Source organism: Jaculus jaculus, chromosome 1 (genome assembly GCF_020740685.1).
Source record: "Jaculus jaculus isolate mJacJac1 chromosome 1, mJacJac1.mat.Y.cur, whole genome shotgun sequence".
Taxonomy (NCBI): domain Eukaryota; kingdom Metazoa; phylum Chordata; class Mammalia; order Rodentia; family Dipodidae; genus Jaculus; species Jaculus jaculus.
In genome coordinates, this window is record NC_059102.1 from 277,678,166 (window position 1) to 277,703,514 (window position 25,349).

At 44.5% G+C, this 25,349-nt stretch overlaps 1 protein-coding gene across 2 annotated transcripts in view; it reads left to right on the forward strand.

The window, feature by feature from the left end:
* The window catches only part of Nqo1 (NAD(P)H quinone dehydrogenase 1), a 28,568-nt gene extending 11,001 nt beyond the window's left edge, over positions 1-17,567 (forward strand). Inside the window, exons 2-6 of one of the 2 annotated variants that reach the window (XM_045157842.1) lie at positions 2,794-2,958; positions 3,045-3,175; positions 13,693-13,806; positions 14,983-15,084; positions 16,766-17,567. In XM_045157842.1, coding sequence (XP_045013777.1) covers positions 2,794-2,958; positions 3,045-3,175; positions 13,693-13,806; positions 14,983-15,084; positions 16,766-17,071 — 818 coding nt within the window. In that variant the 3' untranslated portion in view covers positions 17,072-17,567. The remainder of the gene's footprint in view (positions 1-2,793; positions 2,959-3,044; positions 3,176-13,692; positions 13,807-14,982; positions 15,085-16,765) is intronic. The other variant, XM_045157848.1, reaches the window with a different exon arrangement.
* The last annotated feature ends 7,782 nt before the right edge of the window (positions 17,568-25,349 follow it).

Sequence of the window (25,349 nt, forward strand, 5' to 3'; positions counted from 1 at the left end):
CTCTGCAGTCCCAGGCTGACCTGGAATTCACTATGCAGTCTCAGGGTGGCCTCAAACTCACAAAAATCCTCCTACCTCTGTGTCCCAAGTCCTGGAGTTAAAGGCATGTGCCACCACACCTGGCAAATCATTTTATTTTTATGTAGGTGGCCAATTAAATATACTGACTTCATTAAATTTTATAGATTTTCATTGAATCAGAATATCTCATTCATTCACCTTTCCTTCTTTCATCCCTCCCTCCCTTCCACTCCTTCCTTTCTTCATTCCAATTTGTTTTAATTTTAGTTTTTTTGTGTTTCAAGATAGGGTTTCACTCTAGCCTAGGATGACCTAGAATTCACTATGTAGTCTCATGGTGGCCTCCAACTCACAATGATCCTCCTACCTCTGGGTCTCAGTGCCCCCCTCCTCGTGCTGGGATTAAAGGGGTGTACCACCATACCCAGACTCGTTCCAATTTTTTTTTATTTTTTTAAATTATTTATTTATTTACTTGAGAATGACAGACACAGAGAGAAAGACAGATAGAGGGAGAGAGAGAATGGGCGTGCCAGGGCCTCCAGCCTCTGCAAACGAACTCCAGACGTGTGCGCCCCCTTGTGCATCTGGCTAACGTGGGACCTGGGGAACCGAGCCTCGAACCGGAGTCCTTAGGCTTCACAGGCAAGCGCTTAACCACTAAGCCATCTCTCCAGCCCAATTTTTTTAATTTTTTAATTTTTATTAACATTTTCCATGATTATAAAAAAAAATCCCATGGTAATTCCCTCTCTACCCCCCTGACACTTTCCCCTTTGAAATTCCATTCTCCATCATATTACCTCCCCATCTCAATCATTGTACTTACATATATACAATATCAACCTATTGAGTACCCTCTTCCCTCGTTCCAATTTTTAATGGTTATCTTTCATAGCTGTGATCAAATGGTGATGGGCATTTGTGACAGAGGAGGTTTACTTCACTGTGGAAAGGAAGCAGAGGGAAAGGACCCAGAGATACAAGTACAACTTTCACATGTACAACTCCAGGGACCTATGTCCCCAGCTTTTCCCCACCAGAGTTTCCACCACCTTCCAAAGTAATGCCACCAGCTGGGGACCAAGTGTCAACAGGGTCACAGGACGCAGGGTCAGCTATGGAACATACTATTCTCCTGCCTCTGGGATATAGGCATATGAGCTAGGGTGTCTGTCTCTCTCTCTCCCTGTCTCTTTGTATGTGTGTGTAGTATGTAACATATTTCATATTCAAACCTTAATAGATTCAACCCAAGGTCTGAAGCATGCAGACAAAGCCCACACTCTTCAACTCAAATGTACTCCTAGCCTCCCCTATTTCTTGGTGTTTTATTTATAGCTACAGTGGAGGGTGCTATGACTTGACTGTCCTTACTAAAACCCACATGGACATTTAATCCCTATGGTGAGACAGAGGGACCAAGTGGGACTGGGCTGGGTATGGCGATACATACATGAGAAGTGAATACAGTAGAATAAGTTCAAGGCCATCCTCTACTGCACAGTGAGGTTTAAGGCCAATCTGGACTACATAATACTCTGTCCCCCCCCCAAAAAGAAAAGCCAGGTGTGGTATCCACACTTTTAATATCAGCACATAGGCCGAGGTAGTAGAATCACCATAAATTTGAGGCCACCCTGAGACTACATAGTGAATTCCAGGTCTGAGACTACATAGTGAATTCCAGGTCAGCCTTGCCTAGGGTGAAACCCTACCTCAAAAAAACAAAGAAGGGCTGGAGAGATGGCTTGGCGGTTAAGCGCTTGCCTGTGAAGCCTAAGGACCCCGGTTTGAGGCTCGGTTCCCCAGGTCCCACGTTAGCCAGATGCACAAGGGGGTGCACGCATCTGGAGTTCGTTTGCAGAGGCTGGAAGCCCTGGCGCGCCCATTCTCTCTCTCTCTCTCCCTCTATCTGTCTTCTCTCTGTGTCTGTCGCTCTCAAATAAATAAAAAAAAAAAAACAACAAAGAAAAAAAATTTTTTTTTTCCAAATAAAGTATTGAAATGTCAGGGTGGAGATGTAGCTTATTTTGCAGAATGCTTGTCTAGCATGCAGGGAGCTCTGGGTTCCATCCCCAGCACCTTATGAATGAGGTATGGTGGTGCACACCTGTAATCTAACACTGGGCTGATGGAGGCTGTAGGATGAAAAGTTTAAGGTTGTCCTTGAGCTGCATACTGAGTTCAACTCCAGCCTGAGATATGTGGGACTCAGCAAGCAAAGAAAAACTGTTAAAAAATTTTATTTGCTGCTGGGCGTGGTGGCGCACACCTTTAACCACAGCACTCAGAAGGCAGAGGTAGGAGGATTGCCACGAGTTTGAGGCTACCCTGCAACTACATAGTGAATTCCAGGTCAGTCTGAGCTAGCATGAAACCCTACCTTGAAAAAAAAAATATTTGCTTATGTGTATGCGTGTGTGCACCACGGTCTCTTGCTACTGCAAACAAACACCAGATGCTTGCACCACTTTTTGCAACTGGCTTTTCATGGTGGCTGGGGACTTGAACTCAGTCTGCAGAGTTTGCAAACAAGTACCACCAGCCACTGAGCCATCTCCCTAGCCCCACAATATGCTTTTGTGAGTGCTGATGTGATTGATGCTCACATGTTTTGTATTTCAGAATTTTCAGAGTAACAAAATTGGTAGTCTTGGCAAACATTCCCCAAAGTGAAAAACTGAAGCTCACCTGTCTGGTCACAAGCATTTGGTGGGGGGTGATACTCACATAGCCTGTTAAGGTTTTTTCTGTATGCCTCATACACAGTGAGAAGAGCACTGGTTGTTCTGGCACATTCCGAGAGGACATCCTTCAACTATGCAATGAAGGAGGCTGCAGTAGAGGCTCTGAGGAGGAAAGGATGGGAGGTGGATGAGTCTGATCTCTATGCAATGAACTTCAACCCCCTCATTTCCAGAAAGGACATCACAGGTAGGAATTACCTCTGCCCCTTGACGGTGGGCTCCATGGCCCAGCCTGGGTCCTATGGCCTCAATGTCTCTTTCTTCCTCCTGCAGGTGAACTGAAGGATGCTGAGCAATTCCAGTACCCTTCTGAGTCCTCTCTGGCTTATGAAGAAGGCCGCCTCAGCTCAGATATCGTGGCTGAACAGAAGAAGCTAGAAGCTGCAGATCTTGTGATCTTTCAGGTATGCTAGGGACAGGTCATCAGAAGGGTTATCCTGGATGCTTGGGTCTTTACTGTCTAGTCTTGTCATTTAAGAAACTGTTGAGCCGGGCGTGGTAGCACATGCCTTTAATCCCAACACTTGGGAGGCAGAGGTAGGATGGTCACTGTGATTTCGAGGCTAACCTGAGACAACATAGTGAATTCCAGGTCAGAGCCTAGGCTAGAGTGAAACCCTACCTCAAAAAAACAAAAGAAACGGCCAGGCACCACCACCTTTAATCCAAGCACTTTGGAGGCAGAGGTAGGAGGATCGCCATGAGTTCAAGGCCACCTTGGGACTAGAATTCCACATCAGCTTGAGCTAGAGTGAGACCCTACCTTGAAAACAAAACAAAACAAAACAACAAAAAGAAAAGAAAAAGCTAAGAGAAACTGGGGAACTGGGCAAGGTGGAGTGTGCCTTTAATACAGCACTATGGAGGCAGAGGTAGGAGGATCTCTGTGAGTTCAAGGCCACATTACATAGTGAATTCCAAGTCAGCCTGGGCTAGAGCAAGACCCTACCTTGAAAAAAAAATTAAAAAAAGAAACTGGAGGGGGTACTGGGGGCTAGAGAGATGGCTTAATTGTTAAGGCACATGCCTGTGAAGCCTAAGGACCCAGAGTTGATTCTCCAGGTCCCATGTAAGTCCGATGCACATAATAGCACATGCATCTGGAGTTCATTTGCAGTGGCTAGAGGCCCTGGTGTGCCCATTCTCCCTCTATCTCTCTCCCTCTGTCTCAAATAGATAAATAAATAAATAAATAAAAAAAATAAGTCTTAAAAGAAAAAAAAGAAACTGGGATCTTAGAACCATCATTTACCCTCTCACTGTATTCTCTGTAAATAAGGATGCTTCAAAGGGGCAGTATTACACAGGCTTGCAAATACTGTGCATCTGGACAACTTTTTCTGTTTTTTGTTTGTTTCTGATACTTGGGCTATGTAGTCCATGTGCACTGGCCTGGAACCCTGGATTCTCCAGCTTTTGTTTCCCAAGTGTCTTGGATTATATTACACTTTGCATATGCATATAGGAATGTAATTCCAAAGGGATGTATGTGTGTGTGTTTGAGTTTGTTCCCTACTCACCTGTGGCCAGTGCATTTATCTGTAATGGCTGGAGCAGGTCTCCCCTCTCCTTTATTTTTTTTTCCAATTAAAAAAAAATTAATTTAGCAGGGCATGGTGGCACACACCTTTAATCTCAGCACTCGGGAGGCAGAGGTAGGAAGATCGCCATGAGTTCGAGGCCACCCTGAGACTACAGAGTGATTTCCAGGTCAGTCTGAGCTAGAGTAAGACCCTACCTCGGAAAAAAAAAATATATATATATATATATATATATATATTTTTTATTTGACAGAGAGGGAGGGAGTGAGGGAGAGAGAGAGAACGGGCATGCCAGGGCCTCCAGCCACTGCAAAGGAACTCCAGATGCGTGCGTCCCCTTGTGCATCTGGCTAAAGTGGGTCCTGGAAAATCGAACCTGGGTCCTTTGGCTTTGCAGGCAAATGCCTTAACCACTAAGCCATCCCCTCCAGCCCTTTTTCCGATTTTTTTGAGGTAGGGTCTCCAGCTAGTCCAGGCTGACCTGGAATTCATTATGTAGTCTCAGCATGTCCTCGAAATCACTAAGGTTCTCCTATTTCTGCCTCCCAAGTGCTGAGATTGAAGGCGGGCACCACCACACCCGGCTCCTCTGCCTGTTTGTTTGTTTGTTTGTTTTTTCCTGGAGCTCCAGTGATTCTTTGGTTTCTGTTCTGCTATAGAACTGGGGCTACAGAAGTTTGCAGCCACATCAGGCTATTTATGTGGGTCCTGGGGATTGACCTCAAGCTCTCTTGCAGGCCTCGTTAGGCCCTTATACTCACACAGGAAGTGCTCTTAACCACTGAGCAATTTCTCCAGTCCTTCCTTCTTCTATTCCTCTCCCTCTCTCTCTCTCTCTCTCTCTCTCTCTCTCTCTCTCTCTCTCTCTCTCTCTCCTTCTCTTCCTTCCTTCCTTCCTCTCCTTCCTTCTTTCCTTTTTTTCAAAATTCATTTTTTAGTTTTTGAGGTAGGGTCTCACTCTAGCCCAGGCTGACCTGGGACTCACTATGGAGTCTCAGGATGGCCTTGAACTCACAGCGATCCTCCTACTTCTGCCTCCTGAGTGCGGGACTAAAGGCGTGAGCCACCATGCTCAGCTTCCTTGTCTGTTTTTTCAACATTGAAATAAGCCACACCTCTGAATCACACCAAGAGAATAAATGCTTGGATAACCTGGTATACTTTGGTTTTGCAGGTAAACGCCTTAACTGCTAAGCCATCTCTCCAGCCCCCCCTTTTTATATCACCCTTTTTACAAATGGGTGAATGAAACTTGGAGTAGCTCTGGGGCCTGATAGCAAAGCTGATGAGTGAACTAAGTGGCAGATGCAGGGTGAGAGCACATATCTTACTTTCAGTCTTGTCAGACAGGGTCTCATGTAGGAGAGGTTGGCCTTGAATTCCCGATTCTCCTGCCAGCACCACCCAGGTGCTGGGACTACAGGTGTGTACCACCATTGTCAGCTTCCATCAGGTTTCTTCCTGCTATAAAACTGATCTCAGGGCTGGAAAGGTGGCTCTGGTTAAAAGCAATTTTCTCCAATATGGGGGCCTTAGGACCCCTGAGGGACTACTCAAGTTTGATTCACAGGACCCACATAAACAATTGGGCATGGCTATAATGCTTGTCTGTAATCTCAGTCCCTTAGGGGAGCAGGAGACCCAAGACTTGCCAGAGCTTGTGGAAAAAATGGCAAGCTCCAGGATCAATAAGACTCCAGCTCAAGCCAGGCATGGTGGCACACACCTAAAATCCCAGCACTTGGGAGGCAGAGGTAGTAGGATCACTGTGAGTCTGAGGCCACCTTGAGACTACATAGTGAATTCTGGGTCAGCCTGGGTTAGAGAGTGAAACCCTCCCTCAAAAAACAAAAACAAAACAAAAAGACTCCAGCTTAAGTAAGACTGAGCAGAGGAGCTTGGTGTGGTGTCGCACGCCTTTAGTCCCAGCACTCAGGAGGTAGAGGTAGGCTACCCTGAGACTACACAGTGAATTCTAGCCAGTCTGGGCTACAGCCAGACCCTACCTCAAAAGCAAACAAAAAGAATGGGCAGAGGAGTAATGGAGCTGGACACCTGACAATCCGCTCAGGCCATGTCAAGTGAGCACATCCCAGCACAGGTGAGTGCATGGAGAATCACATGGTCTCATATTATATGCACAGAACACACACACACACAATAATTTCCCCACCTGGTCTGGCAGCCCCATGCCTGCAATCCCAGCACTCAGAATGTGAAGGCAAGAGGATCAGGAATTCAAGGCCAGCCTCGGTTACGTAGCAAGTTTGAGGCCAGCCTGGACTATATAAGACCCTGTCTCAAACAAACCAGAACAAACCCCAGCCCTGCTCTCTATAGCCACTTTAAATGTGGGAGAAAGCTGTTAAGCGGTACATAGTCTTTCTTTGCCCTACTTTTCTTCCTGGATGTGTTCCAGTTGCCACACCTCTGAATCACACCAAGAGAATAAATGCTTGGATAGCTGACTCTGCTGTTAACAGGACAAGAGGGCAGATGAGCAGATAAGACTTTTTTTTTTTTTTTTAAGTGGTACATGGATTGAACACCAGGGCCTCAGCAGGGTTTCTGCTACCCCAGCCCAGATAAGAATTTCTCATGGGAATTCTCTGATAAGCCTTAGTCATAGCTACCCATTTTCTGAATCTTTTTTAAAGTGGTTTCCTTCCTTCCTTTCTTCCTTTCTTTTTTATTGTTTGTTTTTTCAAAGTAGGGTCTCACTCTAGCCCAGACTGACCTGGAATTCACTATGTAGTCTCAGGGTGGCCTGCAACTCATGGTGATTCTCTTACCTCTGCCTCCAAAGTGCTGGGATTAAAGGCATGCGCCACCATGCCCGGCTTTGAGTGGTTTTCTTTATTCTAAGGAATAGAATTTAAAAAATAAAATAACCATGGGATATATTTTATAATCATGGAAAATGTTAATAAAAATTTAAAAATAAAATAAAATGAAATAAATAGAATTTAAGGTCTGTGTGTGCACAAAGGAGTCATATTTCAGTGGTGCACCTGCTATCATCATCCCAGGAAACGTTGATTCAGGCATCTCACGCAGAAGCACCTCACCTGCAGTCTTGCTCCTTGGACTTTGCTACCAAGTAGGGTTTCATATAAACAAATCTTGTTTGCATATGGCTTCTTTCACACCAGGCTGTGTTTGTGTGCTTGGGCAGAAACCAGCCAGCCACACTGGCTGATCATAAAGGGCAAAACTATTCTTTTCTTATTCTGAATTGGGTGCTATCATACTTTAAAAATATATATATCTTATTTATTTATTTTTATTCATTTGAGAGTGACAGACAGAGAGTGAAAGAGGCAGATAAATAGAGAGAACAGGCGCACCAGGGCCTCCAGCCACTGCAAAGGAACTCCATATGCCTGCGCCACCTTGTGCATCTGGCTTACGTGGGTCCTGGGGAATTGAACCTGGGTCCATTGCCTTTCCTAAGCCATCTCTCCAGCCCCACTTTTTTTTTAAATTTAATTTATTAGTTTTCTTTTCAACAAATACAGGCAGTTTGGTACCATTGTTTAGGCTCATCTGTGATCCACCCCCTCCCATTGGACCCTCCTTGTTAATCTAAATGGGTCGTGCATTGTGGAGTTAGCCCACAGTTATTGGTACGATAAATGTTTCTGCATATCATGACCCAACATGTGACTCTGACATTCTTTCCGCCCCCTCTTCTGCAAAATTTCCCTGAGCCATGTTGGGTTCATTTTTAGTCTGCTTCAGTGCTGCGGTATTGGGGGCCTCTGAGGCTCTGGCTCTCTGATTTGGTAGTTGATTTTTCTCTGTGTTGGTCTCCTTCCCCTTTGTGCTGGTATCCGGTTCACAGGAAAACAACACCCTTGCTTGTTTCGCCAATTGTCCTTAGTTTCAGTCGGGCCCCTTTTGAGGTATGTTGGGGCAGCTCTCTCCTTAGGATCTACATCTATCTTTCTTTCCCTGGTATCTGCAGCGCAGCTAGGCAGTCGCCATCTTGGCCAGAAGTCCACTTTTTTTTTTAATTGACAACTTCCATGATTAGCCCTCCCTTCACCTTTCCTTTACTCAACCTCTTCCAATCCTACTAAGTCCCCCCCTCTTCTATTCCCTTTATATCTCCTTTTTTTTTTTTTGGTTTTTCGAGGTAGGGTTTCACTCTAGCCCAGGCTGACCTGGAATTCACTATGGAGTCTCAGGGTGGCCTCGAACTCACGGCGCTCCTCCTACCTCTGCCTCCCGAGTGCTGGGATTAAAGGCGTGCGCCACCACGCCCGGCTTCCCTTTATATCTCCTTTATAGCTTACTGGCCTCTTGCTACTGAGTTTTCTTCCTACTCACACAGAAGTCCAATCATTTGTAGCTAGGATCCACATATGAGAAAAAACATGCAATGTTTGGTTTGCTGGGCCTGGGTTATCTCACGTAGTATAATCCTTTCCAGATCCATCCATTTTCCTGCAAACTTCATAACTTCATTTTTCTTTACTACTGACTAGAACTCCATTGTGTAAATGTGCCACATTATCCACTCATCAGGTGAGGGACATCTAGGCTGGTTCCATTTCCTAGCTATTGTGAATAGAGCAGCAATAAACATGGTTGAGCAAGTATCTCTAAGGTAGTGAGAAGAGTCCTTAGGATATATGCCTAGGAGTGCCATAGCTGGGTCATATGGTAGATCTATTTTTAGCTGTCTCAGGAATCTCCACACTGATTTCCACAATGGCTGGACCAGATTGCATTCCTACCGACAGTATAGAAGGGTTCCTCTTTCTCCACATCCTCGCCAGCATTTATGATCATTTGTTTTCATGGTGGTGGCCAATCTGACAGGAGTGAGATGGAATCTCAAAGTAGTTTTAATCTGCATTTCCCTGATGACTAGGGATGTAGAAGGTAGGGTCTCACTCTAGTCTAGGATGACCTTCCCAGGCTGGCCTCGAGCTCACAGTGATCTTCCTACCTCTGCCTCCCAGGTGCTGGGATTAAAAGCGAGTGCCTCCATGCCCAGATATTTATTATTTATTTTATTTTATTTTTAATTTAATTTTATTTGCAAGCAGAGAGAGAGAACATAGGCATGTCAGGGCATCTAGCCACTGCAAACAAACTCCAGACACATGCACACTTTGTACATCTGGCTTTATGTGGGTACTGGGGAATTGAACTCAGGTCATTTGGATCCACAGGCAAGCAAGTGCCTCTAACCTCTGAGCCATCTCTTCAGCCCTTTTTAAAATTTTTTTATTTCCAACTTCCATAATTATAGACAATAAATCATGATAATTCCCTCCCCCATGTTCCCTTTCATAACACTATTCTCCATCATATCCCCTCCCCCCAATAAGTCTTTATTTATTTATTTTTATTTTTTTGTTTTCTGAGGTAGGGTTTCCTCTATTCCAGGCTGACCTGGGATTCACTATGTAGTCTCAGGGTGGCCTTGAACTCCCAGTGATCCTCCTACCTCTGCCTTCTGAGTGCTGGGATTAAAGGCATGCACCACCACGCCTGGCTCTATCTCTCTCCCTCTCTTTTAAAGTTCTATATTTTATTTATTAATTTGAACAAGAGAGAGATACAGAAATAGGCAGGCAGAGAAAGAGAGGGAGAAAGAGAATGGGTGTTCCAGGGCCTCTAACCACTGCAAACAAATTCCAGATGCATGTGCCACCTTGTGCATCCGGCTTACATGGGTCTCAGGGAGTCAAACCTGAGTCCTTTGGCTTCGCAGGCAAGCGCCTTAACTGCTAAGCCATTTCTCCAGCCCCCTGGCTCTCTTTTATTTTGATGTCATCATCTTTTCCTCCTATTATGATGGTCTTGTGTAGACAGTGTCAGGCACTGCAAGGTCATGGATATCCGGGCCATTTTGTGTCTGGAAGAGCTTATTGTAAGCAGTCCTATCCTTCTTTTGCTCTTAATTCTTTCCTCCAACTCTTCTACAATGGACCCTAAGCCTTGGAAGATGTAATAGAGATGTTTCAGTGTCCAGCCTTTTAAAATATTTTATTTTTATTTATTTATTTATTTGACAGAGAAAAAGGGAGAGAGAGAATGGGTGTAGCAGGGCTTCCAGCCACTGTCAACGAACTCCAGATGCGTACACCCCCTTGTGCATCTTGTCTAGCCTTTTAAGAATAATTATTTATTTGAAAGAAAGGCAGAAGAGAGAAAGAGGGAGAGAAAATGGGTGCTTCGGGGCCTGTAGCCATTGTAAACGAACTCCAGATGAATGCACTACCTTATGCATCTGGCTTTATGTATTGGGGAATTGAACTGGGGCCTTAACCACTGTCTCCAGTGTTGCTCAGGCTTTCTTCAAACTCATAATCCTCCAGCATCAGTCTCCTCAGTTGTTGTGATTATAGGCGCATGCTATTATAATTGATAATTTAATTACAATTAAAATATAATTCAGAGCCGGGCATGGTGGCGCATGCCTTTATAATATGGCGAGGAGAGGTTCTTTCCAGGTTTTGTCTGGCTGGGGTTCTAAAGGCTTCCTGAATCTGTATTGACACCTCTTTCCCAATTTGGGGGAAATTTTCTTCTATGATTTTTTTTTTTTTTTTTTTTTTGGTTTTTCGAGGTAGGGTCTCACTCTGGTCCAGGCTGACCTGGAATTAACTCTGTCATCTCAGGGTGGCCTTGAACTCATGGCAATCCTCCTACCTCTGCCTCCCGAGTGCTGGGATTAAAGGCGTGCGCCACCACGCCCGGCTTTCTTCTATGATTTTGTTGAAGATGCCTACTATGCCTTTGGAGTGGAATTCTCCTTCTACTATGCCCTGAATTCTTATATTTGATCTTTTCATAGTATCCCGAATATCTTAAAATTCCCACTCATACTTTTCTATAAGTTTGTCTTTCTCTTTGTTGGACTGTATTAGATCTGCCACCTGGTCTTCTAGCTTAGATATTCTGTCCTCTCCTTCATCCTGAGATTTTCTACAGAGTTTTCTATTTCATTAACTGTTCTTCATTGCTAGTAATTCTGACTGGTTTTTCTTTATTATTTCTATTTCCTTAATGCCTTGTATTGCCTTCTTTATTTCATGAAATTGGTGTCCTGTGTCTTCTTTGATTCCTTTGATTTCCTCTTTGAGTTCCTCTTTGACTCCTTTGATTTGTTCTCTGACTTCTTTGAACATATTTACAATCATTCTTTTGAAATCTTTCTCAGGCATTTCCTCTAACTTGTTCTCTTACTGGAGGTCATTTCTGATGCATTAATACTTTTAGGTGGATTTATATTGTCTTGCTTTTTAGTGTTTCTTGTGTTATAATGTATATATTTTTGCATCTTGGATTAAGTTAATGCTTGGATTTTCTAGCTAGCTGGGTATTCTTAGCTGTATCAATTGATTTGATGTTATATATTTTCAGGGTAGGAGCTTAAGGTATTAGGTGTGGCTCTTAAGACTCTCAGAGTATCTACAAAGGTGCTCCTAGGGGTTGAGTTTCCCTGCTATGGGAGTATTCAAGTAGGCTGAGTGGAATAAAATACAGGTAGATTCTAAAAGTTAACCAAACACTGTACCCATTCAATCAAAAACAGCACTGAGTATTTATGCAAGAGTAGGTATTATAACATCCAGATCATCTATCAACAAAGAGGTTAAGATTTCTGGTCTGTTGAGGGATTCAAGTCAGCTTGTGACCAAGTGAGACCCTTCCCTGGTGCAATCCCAGTTACCTTGGATGAGTTTGGTCTCAGTCAAGTTGCTGCCTGGTCGTCAGGCTGCTGTTCTGGATTTCTGGAGCTGGGCACTGGCTTTTCCTATGGGGCAAACCGAGCCTGGCAACTGTGGCCCTGCAGATCAGCACTCCCGCTACTGGATCTGCTGCTGCTGGAGCCGCTGATGTTGCTGCCGAACTCTGCTCCTGCTTGGGTCCCGCTGTCAGCCCAAGTTGGCGTGGCCGGGTCCCGGGCCGCTGCTCTGTTCGCCGGAGCTGGGCTCAGGCGGTGGGGGAGGGGAGGGAGCCGCAGCTGCTCTGGTTGTCTCGCTGCTCCAAGCGTTCTTCTACCTCGCGGTCTGCTCCTCCGTTGCTCGCTGCCGCTCTCCCCTCACGTTTCCCGAGTTGCGGAGAGCGTGGTGTGAGGGGAAAATCCCGCACCTGGCTTTTCCTGCGGCTCGAGCCGAGTCTGGCGGCTTTCTGGTGCACTGCCACTGCTGTGGTTGGCGGAGCTGCCGGGGCCGCTTTTGCCGGCCTGTGCGGGCTCTGGATGCTCTGGATCTCTCCTACTTCTCCACTGCTTCTTCAATTTCCTATACACCTCACTTTTTAGTAAAAGTGTGTATTTTGCTGAGTTTTTTTGGTCTTTTTCCCCCCTAGGCTGCTTTGGCGTGGTACCTACCCGCCATCTTAACTGGAAGTCCCACGCATGTCTTTAATCCCAGCACTCAGGAGGCAAAGTAGGAGGAGTGCCATGAGTTCAAGGCCACCCTGAGATGACGGAGTTAATTTCAGGTCAGCTTGGACCAGAGTGAGACCCTACCTCAAGAAACAAAAACAAACAAACAAACAAAAAAATATATATATATAATTCAGTTATACTTCCTTTAAAAAAAAATTTGTATTATTTTTATTTATTTATTTGAGAGAGACAGATACAGAGAGAAAGAGGCAGATAGAGAGAGAGAGAAAATGGGTGCATCAGGGCCTCTAGCCACTGCAAACAAATTCCAGATGCGTGTGTCCTGTTGTGCATCTGGCTAATGTGGGTCCTGGGGAATGAGCTTTGAACCGGGGTCCTTAGGCTTCACAGGCAAGTGCTTAGCCACTAAGCCATCTCTCCAGCCCTTCCTTTTTTTATTTTTTTCTGAGATAGGGTCTCACTCTAGCCCAGTCCCAGGTTGGCCTTGAACTCACAATGATCCTCCTACCTCTGTCTTCCAAGAGTGCTGGGATGAAAGGCGTGCACCACCACAACTGGCCAGTTATATTTCTATTTTGTCTTTTGAGACAGTCTTGCTAGGTGGCTCTGGCTGGCCCTGAACTCTCAGTCCCTTTGGTTAGTCTCCTAAGCACTAGGAAAATAGGTGTTCACAACTGTAATCAACTTTAAATATTTTCTAAATTTTTCTTTAGTGTGTGTGTTTCATTATGCTGCCAAGGCTAGCCTCAAACTTGTGGGCTCAAGTGGCGGGTCCTCCAGATGCAACTGCCACAGGTAGTTAGGCTAAGGGAGCAAGGCACTGTGCTGTTTAATGTGCCGACTTCCCGAGGGAGCGCCAAGAGCCTGAAGAAAGGCACCCTGCCTTGGTGACATTAAGGGCTGAGCACCCTGGGCTTTTCCTGGTAGTGAGAGGGGTGGAGGCTGGGGGTTGGGGGATGTGGAAGTCCCTGATCTAACCTCTTGGATGTCTTCTGTCCCATAGTTCCCGATGCAGTGGTTCGGAGTCCCTGCCATCCTAAAGGGCTGGTTTGACCGTGTGCTCACTGCAGGGTTTGCCTACACATACGCCACCATGTACGACCAGGGCCCGTTCCGGGTGGGTACACAGACTTGGCTGGACCGATTCTGTCCTGACAGCACTGAACACTAAGGTTGGGCTCCAGGTCCTCTGCAGGGATGCCTAGCAGCATTTTCATAGAAATGATATGAAGCACCAGTGAGATTTGTTTCAAAAGTTAAAAGCAGGGGATGATGGTCAAGGGATTAAATAACATAATGGCAAATGCTGAGAAATGAAGCTGGTTGGTAAACCCATCATGTTACTATTTTATCTTCTCCCCTTTAAAAAAAATTTTTTTTTTGTTTTTTTTTCTAGGTAGGGTCTCACTCTAGCCTAGGCTGACCTGGAATTTACTATGTAGTCTCAGGGTGGCCTTGAACTCACAGCGATCCTCCTGCCTCTGCCTCCTGAGTGCTGGGATTAAAGGTGTGCGCCTCCAACCTGGCTTCTATTTTCTCTTCTTTGTGTGTGAGATTTTTCCATAGTCAAAATAAAAATTTTTTGAAACCATGAAAAACTTGCTTGTGGAGCATGACTATAATCCCAATACTTGGGAGGTATAGGCAAAGGGATCAGGAGTTCAAGTTCATCTTCAATTACATAGTTAGTTTGAAACCATTATGAGCTACATGACTCACTGTCTTACAAACAGAAAACAAGGACTAGGGAGATGGCTTAGTGGTTAAAGGCACTTGCTTGCAAAACTTGCCAGTCTTGGTTCAGTTCTCCAGTACCCATGTAAAGCCAGACACAAAAAGTAGTCCATGGGTCTGACATTTGATTGCAGCAGCAAGATACCCTGGTGTGCCTACACATAGGCAGGCCCACACATACACAAATAAATAAATGAAAACACGCACAAAAGAGAGAAATAATTTTTGTTATTTGGAGGCCCAAATACTGCCCGATGAACAGTCAGTCTGACCATTAGGTGAAAGATTGTTACCCTATTCCATGCTGAGCTTGCTGGAGAGACATCCAGAAACTCCACCGTAGCAGCCACCCCTGCTTTCAGTGAAGGTGGCAGCCTGGAGCTGCGGGCCACACACAGGTGGGTGGAATCCTGGCTGGCCCCGGCTGTCTGCAGAGCCTCTGAGCGGAGCACCGCAGTCCCGCTGTGCAGCGGCGGGGTGGACTTTCCCTGGGGCTGGCTCAGCAGCTTGCCGAGACCCACGAGAGGAGGAGTGATGAGGCTTGTTTTCTCCCGCACAGAAGAAGAAGACCGTGCTCTCCATCACCATGGGAGGCAGTGGCCCCATGTACTCTCTTCAGGGTATCCACGGGGACATGAACATCATTCTCTGGCCAATTCAGGTACCACATGTTCAGTGAACCTTCAGGGGAATTTATTAGTTGAGTTTTCCATGGGGTCCAAAACCTCCAGACAGCAGCTTGAAAACTGACCTACAGCACAGCATGACTCAGAACTACTTTTTACATTTTATTATTAGGCTGGGGAGATGGGACTTGCTTGCTAATCCTGCCAGCCTGGGTTCAGTTCCCCAGCACCCATGTAAAGCTAGGTGCACAGAATGGTACATGTGTCTGGAGTTCATTTGCAGCAGCAAGAGGCCCTAACGTGTGCGCACACACACACACATTCTCTCTTTCTCAAATAAATAGATAAATAAAATATATGTATTTAGATTTCATTATTATTATTTGTGATCCTGGGGATTGAATCCAAGACTTTTCACATGCCAGTCAAGTGCTGTATCACTGAGTTGCATTCCTAATCCCCATGACAAATTGTTTCTTTTTCTCTTTTTTTTTTAGCTTTCGTTTATTTCTTTGAGAGAGAAAGACAGCAGAGAGAGAGAATGGGTCCCCCCAGACACAAAATGGCCTGGATATCCATGACCTTACAGTGCCTGACACTATCTACACAAGACCATCATAATAGGAGGAAAAGATCATGACATCGAAATAAAAGAGAGATTGATTGAGAGGGGGAGGGGATATGATGGAGAGTAGAGTTTCAATGGGGAAAGTGGGGGGAGGGAGGGCATTACCATGGGATAGAATATATATTTTTGAGGTAGGGTCTCACTGTAGCCTACGCTGACCTGGAATTCACTATGTAGTCTCAGAGTGGCCTCAAACTCATGGCAATCCTCCTACCTGTCTGCCTCCTGAATGCTGGGATTAAATGTGTGTGCCACCATGCCTGGTACCATGGGAGTTTTTTATAACTATGGAAGTTGTTAATAAAAATTTTTGGAAAAAAAATAAAGAGAATGGGCTCTACAGGGCCTTCAGCCACTGCAAACCAATTCCAGACTCATGCACCACCTTTGTGCATCTGGCTTTATGCGGGTACTGGGGAATCAAACCTGGGACCTGAGTCTTCATATGCAAGTACCTTAACTGCTAAGCCATCTTCCAGCCCTCTTTTTTTTGAGACAGAGTCTCACTATGTAAGCCAAGGTGCTGGGTGCATGCTGGGTGCTGGGTGCATGCCTGGGTCCCCACGATAATTTAAGAAATGAGTTTATCTAATCAGAGTTAGAGGTGAATAAAGTGAAGTCTGAGGAGGCTTTAGGAGTCACTGGGCTTTCAAGAGAATGTCTTCTATGAAGGGGGCTGAAGAAAGGATCATGCATGAAGACTGAGCGCATGACGTGGCAGACCTAGAAGTGCACATCTGCATGCCTTGGCAGTCAGTGCCAGGAAGCTGAAACACTCCCACATGTAACAAGACTTTGGGCTCTTTTGGCAGAGGATCCAGGTTGGCACAGTTTCAAGGTTTCATTCACTTAAAGAAAAGCACAGCCAAATAGGCTGAAATAGATGACAGGCAGGGAGGAGAGGAGGAAAGAGAAGTAACTGAATGATTCTCCAGGGTACATCAGGTCTCCTTACTGCACTGGGAAGTCCACAGCAACTTTGTCTTTTTTTGTTTGTTTTTATTTTTTTGAGATAGGGCTTCAGAGAAACTTACATTACATATTGCAGGACTGATTCTGCCACTTACCTGTGTTTTGTGTCTCCCCAGAGTGGCATTCTGCACTTCTGCGGCTTCCAAGTCTTAGAACCTCAGCTGACATACAGCATTGGGCATGTTCCACCAGATAACCGCATTCAGATCCTGGAAGGATGGAAGAAACGTCTGGAGAATATTTGGGATGAGACTCCACTGTATTTTGCTCCAAGCAGCCTCTTTGACCTAAATTTCCAGGCAGGATTCTTGCTGAGAAAAGAAGTACAGGAGGAGCAGAAAAACAATAAATTTGGCCTTTCTGTTGGCCATCATTTGGGCAAGTCCATTCCAGCTGACAACCAGATTAAAGCCAAAAAATAAGATAATTATTTTCTAACCTGTAGTGAAAGCTAGGTATCTTCTGTCAAGTTACCTGACCTGCTTTAATTTTTAAGCTTCAGGTGTTGCTTTTCCCCCCATAACCATCAGAAAAGGGTCAGTGGTCTGCAGGCACTTTGAGATAGTTCTATCATTAAATGTAGCAGTCTTTTACAAAAGCAACTGTGGCATAGAACCACAATCTGTTTAGGCACTGGAGGCCATTTGGGATATAAAGCAGGGAGGTGCAGAAGGGTGCTGGAAAAGACTTCTAAGCCAGGCATGGTGGCACACACCTTTTATCCCAGCACTGGGGAGGCAGAGGTAGGAGGATCACTGTGAGTTTGAGGCCACTCTGAGACTACAGAGTGAATTCCTGGTCAGCCTGGGATAGAGCAAGACCCTATCTTGAATCACCAAAAAGAAAAAAAAAAAAAAAACTTCTGAATGTCATCTACACAATTTAACTCCTTTTTTAAGGGTTAACACTGAATAGATAGCATCCAACTCTCCAGTGATCTGCTTCTTTTAATTACCTCTCTGTGGTTTATGGCAGAAGGGAATAGCTCAGAGAAAATAATGACTGACTCTAGCTGGCCGAAGGGACTTAAGTTTGTGTAGTAGTTACTAGTCTAATGCTTGTTTATGATATATATACACGCATACATACACTCATTTCAATTACTACACAAATACTAATATGTTCCATATAAGATCTCTTCAGAGCAAGATGGCTCATTGGTTACAAATACTTGCTTGCAAAGCCTGACAGCCTGGGTTCAATTCCCTAGTACCCACATAAAACCAGATGTATAAAGTGGCACCATGTACATCTGGAATTTGTTTGCAGGGCAAGAAGCCCTGGGCATGCCCATTCTTTCATTATCATTCTCTCTCTCTGCTTGCAAATAAATAAGTAAAAATATATTAAAAAAATGAGTGTCTCTTCAATTATTCTTTTTGGTATATAGTCCACATAGATAGTTTAAAGTGAATACCTAATAAAATTCTCTATCTCAGCCACACATGGTGGTGCACACACCTTGCATCCCAGCACTCAGGAAGCTGCGTGAGACCCTCCCTCAAACAAAAAAAAGGGGGGTGGGGGGATGGAGAAGCATCTGGGAAATGATTGCTCAGCTGTTCAAGGTGCTTGCTTGCAAAGCCTGGTGGCCTGAGTTTGATTCCCTGGTACCCATGTACAGCCAGGTGTACCAAATTGTGGAGCTCATTTGCAGCAGCAAGAGACTCTGGTGCCCCCCCCCCAAATAAATTGTCTTAAATGAAAGGAAGCTGGGCATGGTGGCACATACCTTTAATCCCAGCAGTCGGGAGGCAGAGGTAGGAGGATTGTGAGTTCAAGGCCACCTTGAGACTACATAGTGAATTCTAGGTCAGCCTGGGCTAGAGTGAGACCCTACCTCAAAACACACACACACACACACACACACACACACACACACAGAAAATAGAAAACCCACATTCAATTATATGGTCTTTAAACAAAGAAAAAAAGGATACAGTATCTTCAATACTTAAAAACAGTAGTTTTCTACAAAAATATAAAAGGAGAAAACCTTTTTCTGGTTTATATAAATTTCTGGAAGATTATTTGCTGTAACAGTGGGTAACTGATGACTTTCCTTTTAAGAGTAGGTTTGAATTTTCATGACTTTTGTGATAAAGTTGTAGACCTAATTTTATTTCATTTTTTTAATGCTGTTAGTAGTTTATTCAGTACTGACAAAGTAATCGTGGTTGGCCTTCGCATGTGTGAGGAAGCAACTAAAAACATAAAAAGATGTTGAAATTGGTTAAAAAAAAAAAAGCAGGGTCTGGAGAAACGTCACAGTGGTTAAGGCACTTACCTACAAGGCCTAACAACCTGGGTTTGATGCTCCAGTACCAAGTGAAGCCAGATACACAAAATGGGACATGCATCTGGAGTTCGTCTGCACTGTCTAGAAATCCTAGCATGCCAATTCATTCTCTTCTTGGAAATAGTACACACACACATATATATTATATACTATATATGGAGAGAGAGAGATGCCAGGTGTGGTGGCACACGCCTTTAATCCCAGCACTTTGGAGGTTGAGATATAGACCTAATTTTATTAACTTTGGTGAACAATTTCGGCTGAATGTGTGTTAGGGGGTCAACAACAACCTCAGGCATGTGAGGTAAGCAACTCTACTATGGAGCTATATTCCCAGCCCCTAATTTTGGCTGAATTTCCAGTGTAAATTCTTGAAATGCATGCCTGTAATCCCAGCAACAAGAGGCTGAGGCAAAGTATCAGAAGTTCAAGGCCCTCCTCAGCTACATAGCAAGCTGTACAGCCTGAGCTAGACGTGACCCACCATCCCAAACAAAAACAAAGTAAGAAAGATTGAAAAATTCTTTAACTGTTTCCTATTGTTGGTATAATTCAGGTAGACTATGGTAAAGAAAAGACTATGGAAAGAGTGCCCTCTTGTGGTACACTGAGAGAAAGTAAGAAGTGCTGCAGGGCAGGAGAGGGCTTAAAGTTCCGAGGTAGGGTCTTCTTATAGCTAAGGCTGACTGAATTCACTATGTAGTATCAGGGTGGCCTCGAACTCATGGCAATCCTCCTACCTCTGCCTCCCAAGTGCTGGGATTAAAGGTGTAAGACACCATTCCCAGCTGTATAAATGTTTTAAAAGCCACAAATTTAAAACTTAGTTCTTATAAATCAAACCCATCACATCTCATTGGTTTTAGTGAAGCTAATGACAGGCATTTCAGCCCCCCCCCCGACCCTGCAAATACCAGATCAGATTAGGGATTCAGTAGCAAACTATGGCCAGAAGCATACAAGGTGATGTGACCTATTCATATCCTCTCAGAGAATGTCAAAGACATTTAAAAGAGCCTTTGGAGAGAGTAGTATACAGAAAATATTAGCAAATGTGTTGAGGGCAGCATTTACCTTGACCCATTCCACCAGGAGGCCAGCACACTTCAGGAACTAGGGACACTGCAGTGAGCAAAGTGCTTTTTTTTTTTTGAGGTAGGGTCTTGCTTTCAACACATTTGCTTCCTTTGAAACTCCAATCTCCATCTTATTTTTGTTTTTATTGAGGTCTCACTCTAGCCCAGGCTGACCTGGAAATCACTTTGTAATTCCAGGCTGGCCTCTAACTTTTGGTAATCCTACCTCAGCCTCCTGAGTGTTGGGATTAAAGGCATGCACCACAGGTCTGGCATGTTTATTTATTTTACTTTTTAAAAATTTTTTTGCTTATTTTTATTTATTTATTTGAGAGTGACAGACAGTGAGAGAAAGAGGCAGAGACAGACAGAGAGAGAGAATGGGCACGCCAGGGCCTCCAGCCACTGCAAACGAACTCCAGATGCGTGTGCCACCTTGTGCATCTGGCTAACGTGGGTCCTGGGGCGTCAAGCCTTGAACCGGGATCCTTAGGCTTCACAGGCAAGTGCTTAACCACTAAGCCATCTCTCCAGCCCTATTTATTTATTTTAAAGAAACGTTTTATTTATTTGAGACAGAGCAAGGGAGAGAGATAGAGTGAGAATGGGCGCAACAGGCCACAGCAAACAAACCCCAGATGCATGTACCACCTTGTGCATTCGGCTTGCGTGGGACCTAGAGAATTGAACTGGAGTCCTTAGGCTTTGCAGACATATACCTTAACTACTAATCCATTGCTCCAGCCCACGTTTATTTATTTAAATTTTTGTTTATTTATTTATTTGAGAATGACAGAGAAAGAGGCAGAGAGAGAGAGAGAGAGAGAGAGAGAGAGAGAGAGAAAATGGGTATGCTAGGGCCTCCAGCCACTGCAAACAAACTCCAGGTGCTTACGCCACCTTGTGCATCTGGCTTACGTGGGTCCTGGGGAATTAAGCCTTGAACTGGGGTCCTTAGGCTTCACAGGCAAGCACTTAACCATTAAGCTATCTCTCCATCCCACGTTTATTTTTGAGGTAAGGTCTTACTCTAGCTCTTGATGACCTAGTGTCAAGGTGACCTTGAACTCACAGCAATCCTTCTACCTCAGCCTCCTGAGTAGTGGGATTAAAGTCGTGCACCACAGGTCCAGCACGTTTATTTTTGAGGTAAGATCTTACTTTAGCCCGGGATACCTGGAATTCACTCTGTATCCAAGCCTGGCTCATGGTGATTGTCCCATCTCAGCCTCCCAAGTGCTGGGATTACAGATGTGAGCCTCTACACCCAACTTCTTTAGTCTTTTCAAATCCACCTATGGGTAACCTATTTATTCAGATTTCTATACAGTTTTTCTAATCCTATTTATAAAATTTAAAATTTATCTTTTAAAAGCCTTTTTTTTTGGGACTGGGGAGATGGCTCAGTAGTTAAGGGCACTTGCTTGCAAGCCTGCTGGCTTGAGTTCAACTCCCTAATGCCCACACAAAGCTGAATACAAAGTAGCACACATATCTGTGATCCCAGTAGGTTTATGGCAGTAGGGTCCAGGGTCAGGTGAATCAGGAAACTTGAGGGTCAGAAAGACTGGTGACCATGCAGTGGCAAAACTAGAGATCCTGTTTCAAAAAGAACGTGAAAGTAGACACAAACACCCTGAGGTTGTCCTCTGACATGCACATATGTAGCACATGCACATGTGTGTGCACACACACCTCATACACAGCCACATATACAGACAAAAATAATTCTAGGCGAGGCATAGTGGTGCACGCCTCGAAATAAATAAACCAAAAAATAAAAATAAAACTGATATTTAAGCCAGACTCTCATCACTAGTAATCTGATCAGTTGACTGATATATGTTTCTCTAACAAATTTGACATTATAACATAAAGTAGATTTTTTTTTTTTTTTTTTGGTTTTTCAAGGTAGGGTCTCACTCTGGCCCAGAACTAACTGACCTGGAATTAACTATGTAGTCTCATTGTGGCCTCGAACTCATGGAGATCCTCCTACCTCTGCCTCCCGAGTGCTAGGTTTAAAGGCATGCTTGAGCCACCATGCCTGGTCAGCTATTTATTTATTTGTTTACTAGAGACAGAGAGAATGAGAGAGATTGGATGTGCTAGGGCTACTAGCCACTGCAAATGAACTTTAGATGCATGTGCCAACATGTGCATCTGGCTTATGTGGGTACTGGGGATTCAAACCTGGGACCTTAGGTCCTTAGCTTCATAGGCAAACACCTTAACCACTAAGCCATCTCTTCAGCCCTAGCTTTATTTTTTTGATAGCTATGTGATCACGGGCCCCAGTTTCCACATCTTAAAAAGAACATGGCAGTATCTGATGGGATGCTGTGGTGATCAAATGAAACAGCTCTGTGCAAGTCTGTGGGGTCTACTGGTCCTCAGTGGGGGCATCACCCATAAGAACTCCGTTCTGCCTATCATGCTATTATGGCTCTTCTTTCTTCTTCTTCTCCTCCTCCTTCTTCTTCTTTCTCTTCCTCTTCCTCCTTCTTCTTTCTCCTTCTCCTCCTCCTCCTTCTTTTTTTGTTTTTTGAGGCAGCTCTTCTTCTCCAGACATGGTGCTCTCCTTGCATATAGCGGCTGGTTGGTAAATTCACTGGGAATCTACAAAAAAAAAAAAAAAAGAAGGAAAGAAAGAAAAAAAAAGAGAGAGAGAGACACACCTGGGGTTCTTGGTGTTTGGTACACCTAAGGAATCCCACAGCACCAGGCTGGATGCTGCAAACTGCCATCAGGGTGGGTGCATGCACAGGCTACACTGTCGGTAGCAACTGGCATGTAAGTGAGCAGTAATTTGAATCCTGAGTTGAAAACTGAGCAATGTTCTATATTGTGTTTCCACACTCTATTGACGAGTCTTGAACTGGGAATGGGGACTCCTCTGTTTTCTGCACAATTACTGACTCTCTACCAGAAATGTCCCATGGACACCCTTACTCTTGAGATATGTGTGTGGGAGAGAGACGGGGATGGGGGGAGAGAGTGTTAAGGCAGGTTACTGGGCACAGAAAACAGCAGCAGCTGTTGCCCTGATCTGGTACCTCACCACCTGAGGGTCAGCTGGCACACACAGGCAAAGACCCCATCCTGATGCCACAGGCCCTGCCAAATACCCCATGTTCAGTTATAGGAAACTTTCAGGTACTAAAATATGAGGTAACTGAGAAAAGACACTAAGTTCGACATGAGCACTGGGCTCCAGCCCACACCAGTGAAGTGATGACTCAACATGAAAGCCTTGTGGCCGGCAGCTCTGTGATTATCCCACAGCCAGATCTAATCTACCTTAGGAGAACATGGGGGCAGGAATGGAGAGTGGAGGAGGGATGTAGCTTTCAGGGAAAGCAAGAATGTCTTTCCACTGCAGGTTTTTACAGTACAAATGTTCTTTTGAAGGAAAAAAAAAAACACCAAAAACTTAAAGACAAGCTATAGGGAAGTCCTTCAATAAAAACAATGGCCATAGCCATTAAGATAGAAAGGAGATATAAAGAAAGGGAGGAAGGGGGGACTTAATAGGATGGTACTGTATATATGTGAGTAGAAGAACAGATTAATGGGGGTGAAAAGGCCTAAGTGAGGTCAGGAGAAGAGATTGAGTAAAGGAACAGTGGAGGGAGGGCTAATCAAAATCTAAGAGAATATAAATAAATCATATGGAAACCTATTTTTTTGGACAATGGAACCTTAGCCATAGGTTGTTACTAGAAAATTTTCAGTGCCAGGGATGGGAGATCTTCCAGTGAGTTGTTGGCCAGGGAGGTCCCTGATGCCCTGAAAACATTACAGGCCATAGCTGAGGCCCTTGGTTTCCCACCAGAAATAGATGGTAAGACTCTATTGCTGAAGACTCCACACACGTGGGCTGCAAGGTCACTAACATCCTGCTGGAGCTGAGCTGAAAACCTCCATGTCGACCAGATGATAGAAAACTGGAAAAGGCCACAGTGCATGCAGTTAATGGGAGAGAGAATCATCAGTAAAGATACTCAACAGTGGACACTGTAAGCCTTAAATTTGGCCAGCCAGGTCAAGTGAGCCAACGGGTGTGATAGTGGCACAACTGTTATGGGGGAAACTAACCACCATCTAATTTGACTGGAGGCCCACTCCATGGGAAGGAATACATCTCTGATAGTAAAAACTTACAAGAAGGGTAGTCATGAGCCCTAGGTTTGTAACGTCGGCTGCTGTCTGGCTAAATGCATACGCTATGCTCACCAAACTGCCCAGTAAGCACTTCTCTTGATGTTCATACCCATATATTAATGCTACTCTCACTTTTGGTTAGAGAACCTTCTCTTTTCAGGTGGCAGTGACTTTGGGATGAATCAGAAGGCATCATAGTGCTGAGAAGTGACAGAGGAGTGCACCTTCCAAAGCTCAGGGTTCATTGCAGGAGAGGTGGCAGAAAGAATGTAAGAGCCAAAAGTAGGACTCCTTACAACATGCTCCTCCAGACACAAAATAGCCTGGATATCCATGACCTCACAGTTCCTGACACTACCTACACAAGACTATCATAATATAAGGAAAAGATGATGACATCAAAATAAAGGAGAGACTGATTGACAGGAGGAAGGGATATGATGCAGAATGGAGTTTCAAAGGGGAAAGTGGGGGGAAGGAGGGAGGGAATTACCATGGGATATTGTTTACAATTATGGAAGTTGTTAATAAAAAAATTATATGTAGGGCTGGAGAGATGGCTTAGCGGTTAAGCGCTTGCCTGTGAAGCCTAAGGACCCCGGTTCAAGGCTCGGTTCCCCAGGTCCCACGTTAGCCAGATGCACAAGGGGGCGCACGCATCTGGAGTTCGTTTGCATAGGCTGGAAGCCCTGGCGCGCCCATTCTCTCTCTTTCCTTCTATCTGTCTTTCTCTCTGTGTCTGTCGCTCTCAAATAAATAAATAAATAAATAAATTAAAAAAATTAAAAAAAATACATGTAAAAAAAGAAAAAAAATTTAAACCCAACATCGAAGCAATGAAAATTATCTAGAATTAAAGAGGGAATATTCAGTTACATGTCCTGTCCTTTGTCAATTGTACAACTTAACAGAGCAAATCTCCACATATGTGGCTTGTATCAGTAAAAAATACAGACTGGAGAGATGGCTCAGTGGCTAAGGCACTTGCCTGCAAAGCCTAATGAGCTGGGTTCAATTTCCCAGCACCCACATTAAGCCAGATGCACAAAGTGGCATATGCATATGGAGTTCATTTTCAGTGACTAGAGGCCCTGGCATGCCCATTCTGTCTTGTAAAGAAATAAATATATTTAAAGATTTAAAAAAAAAAAAAGCCACAGA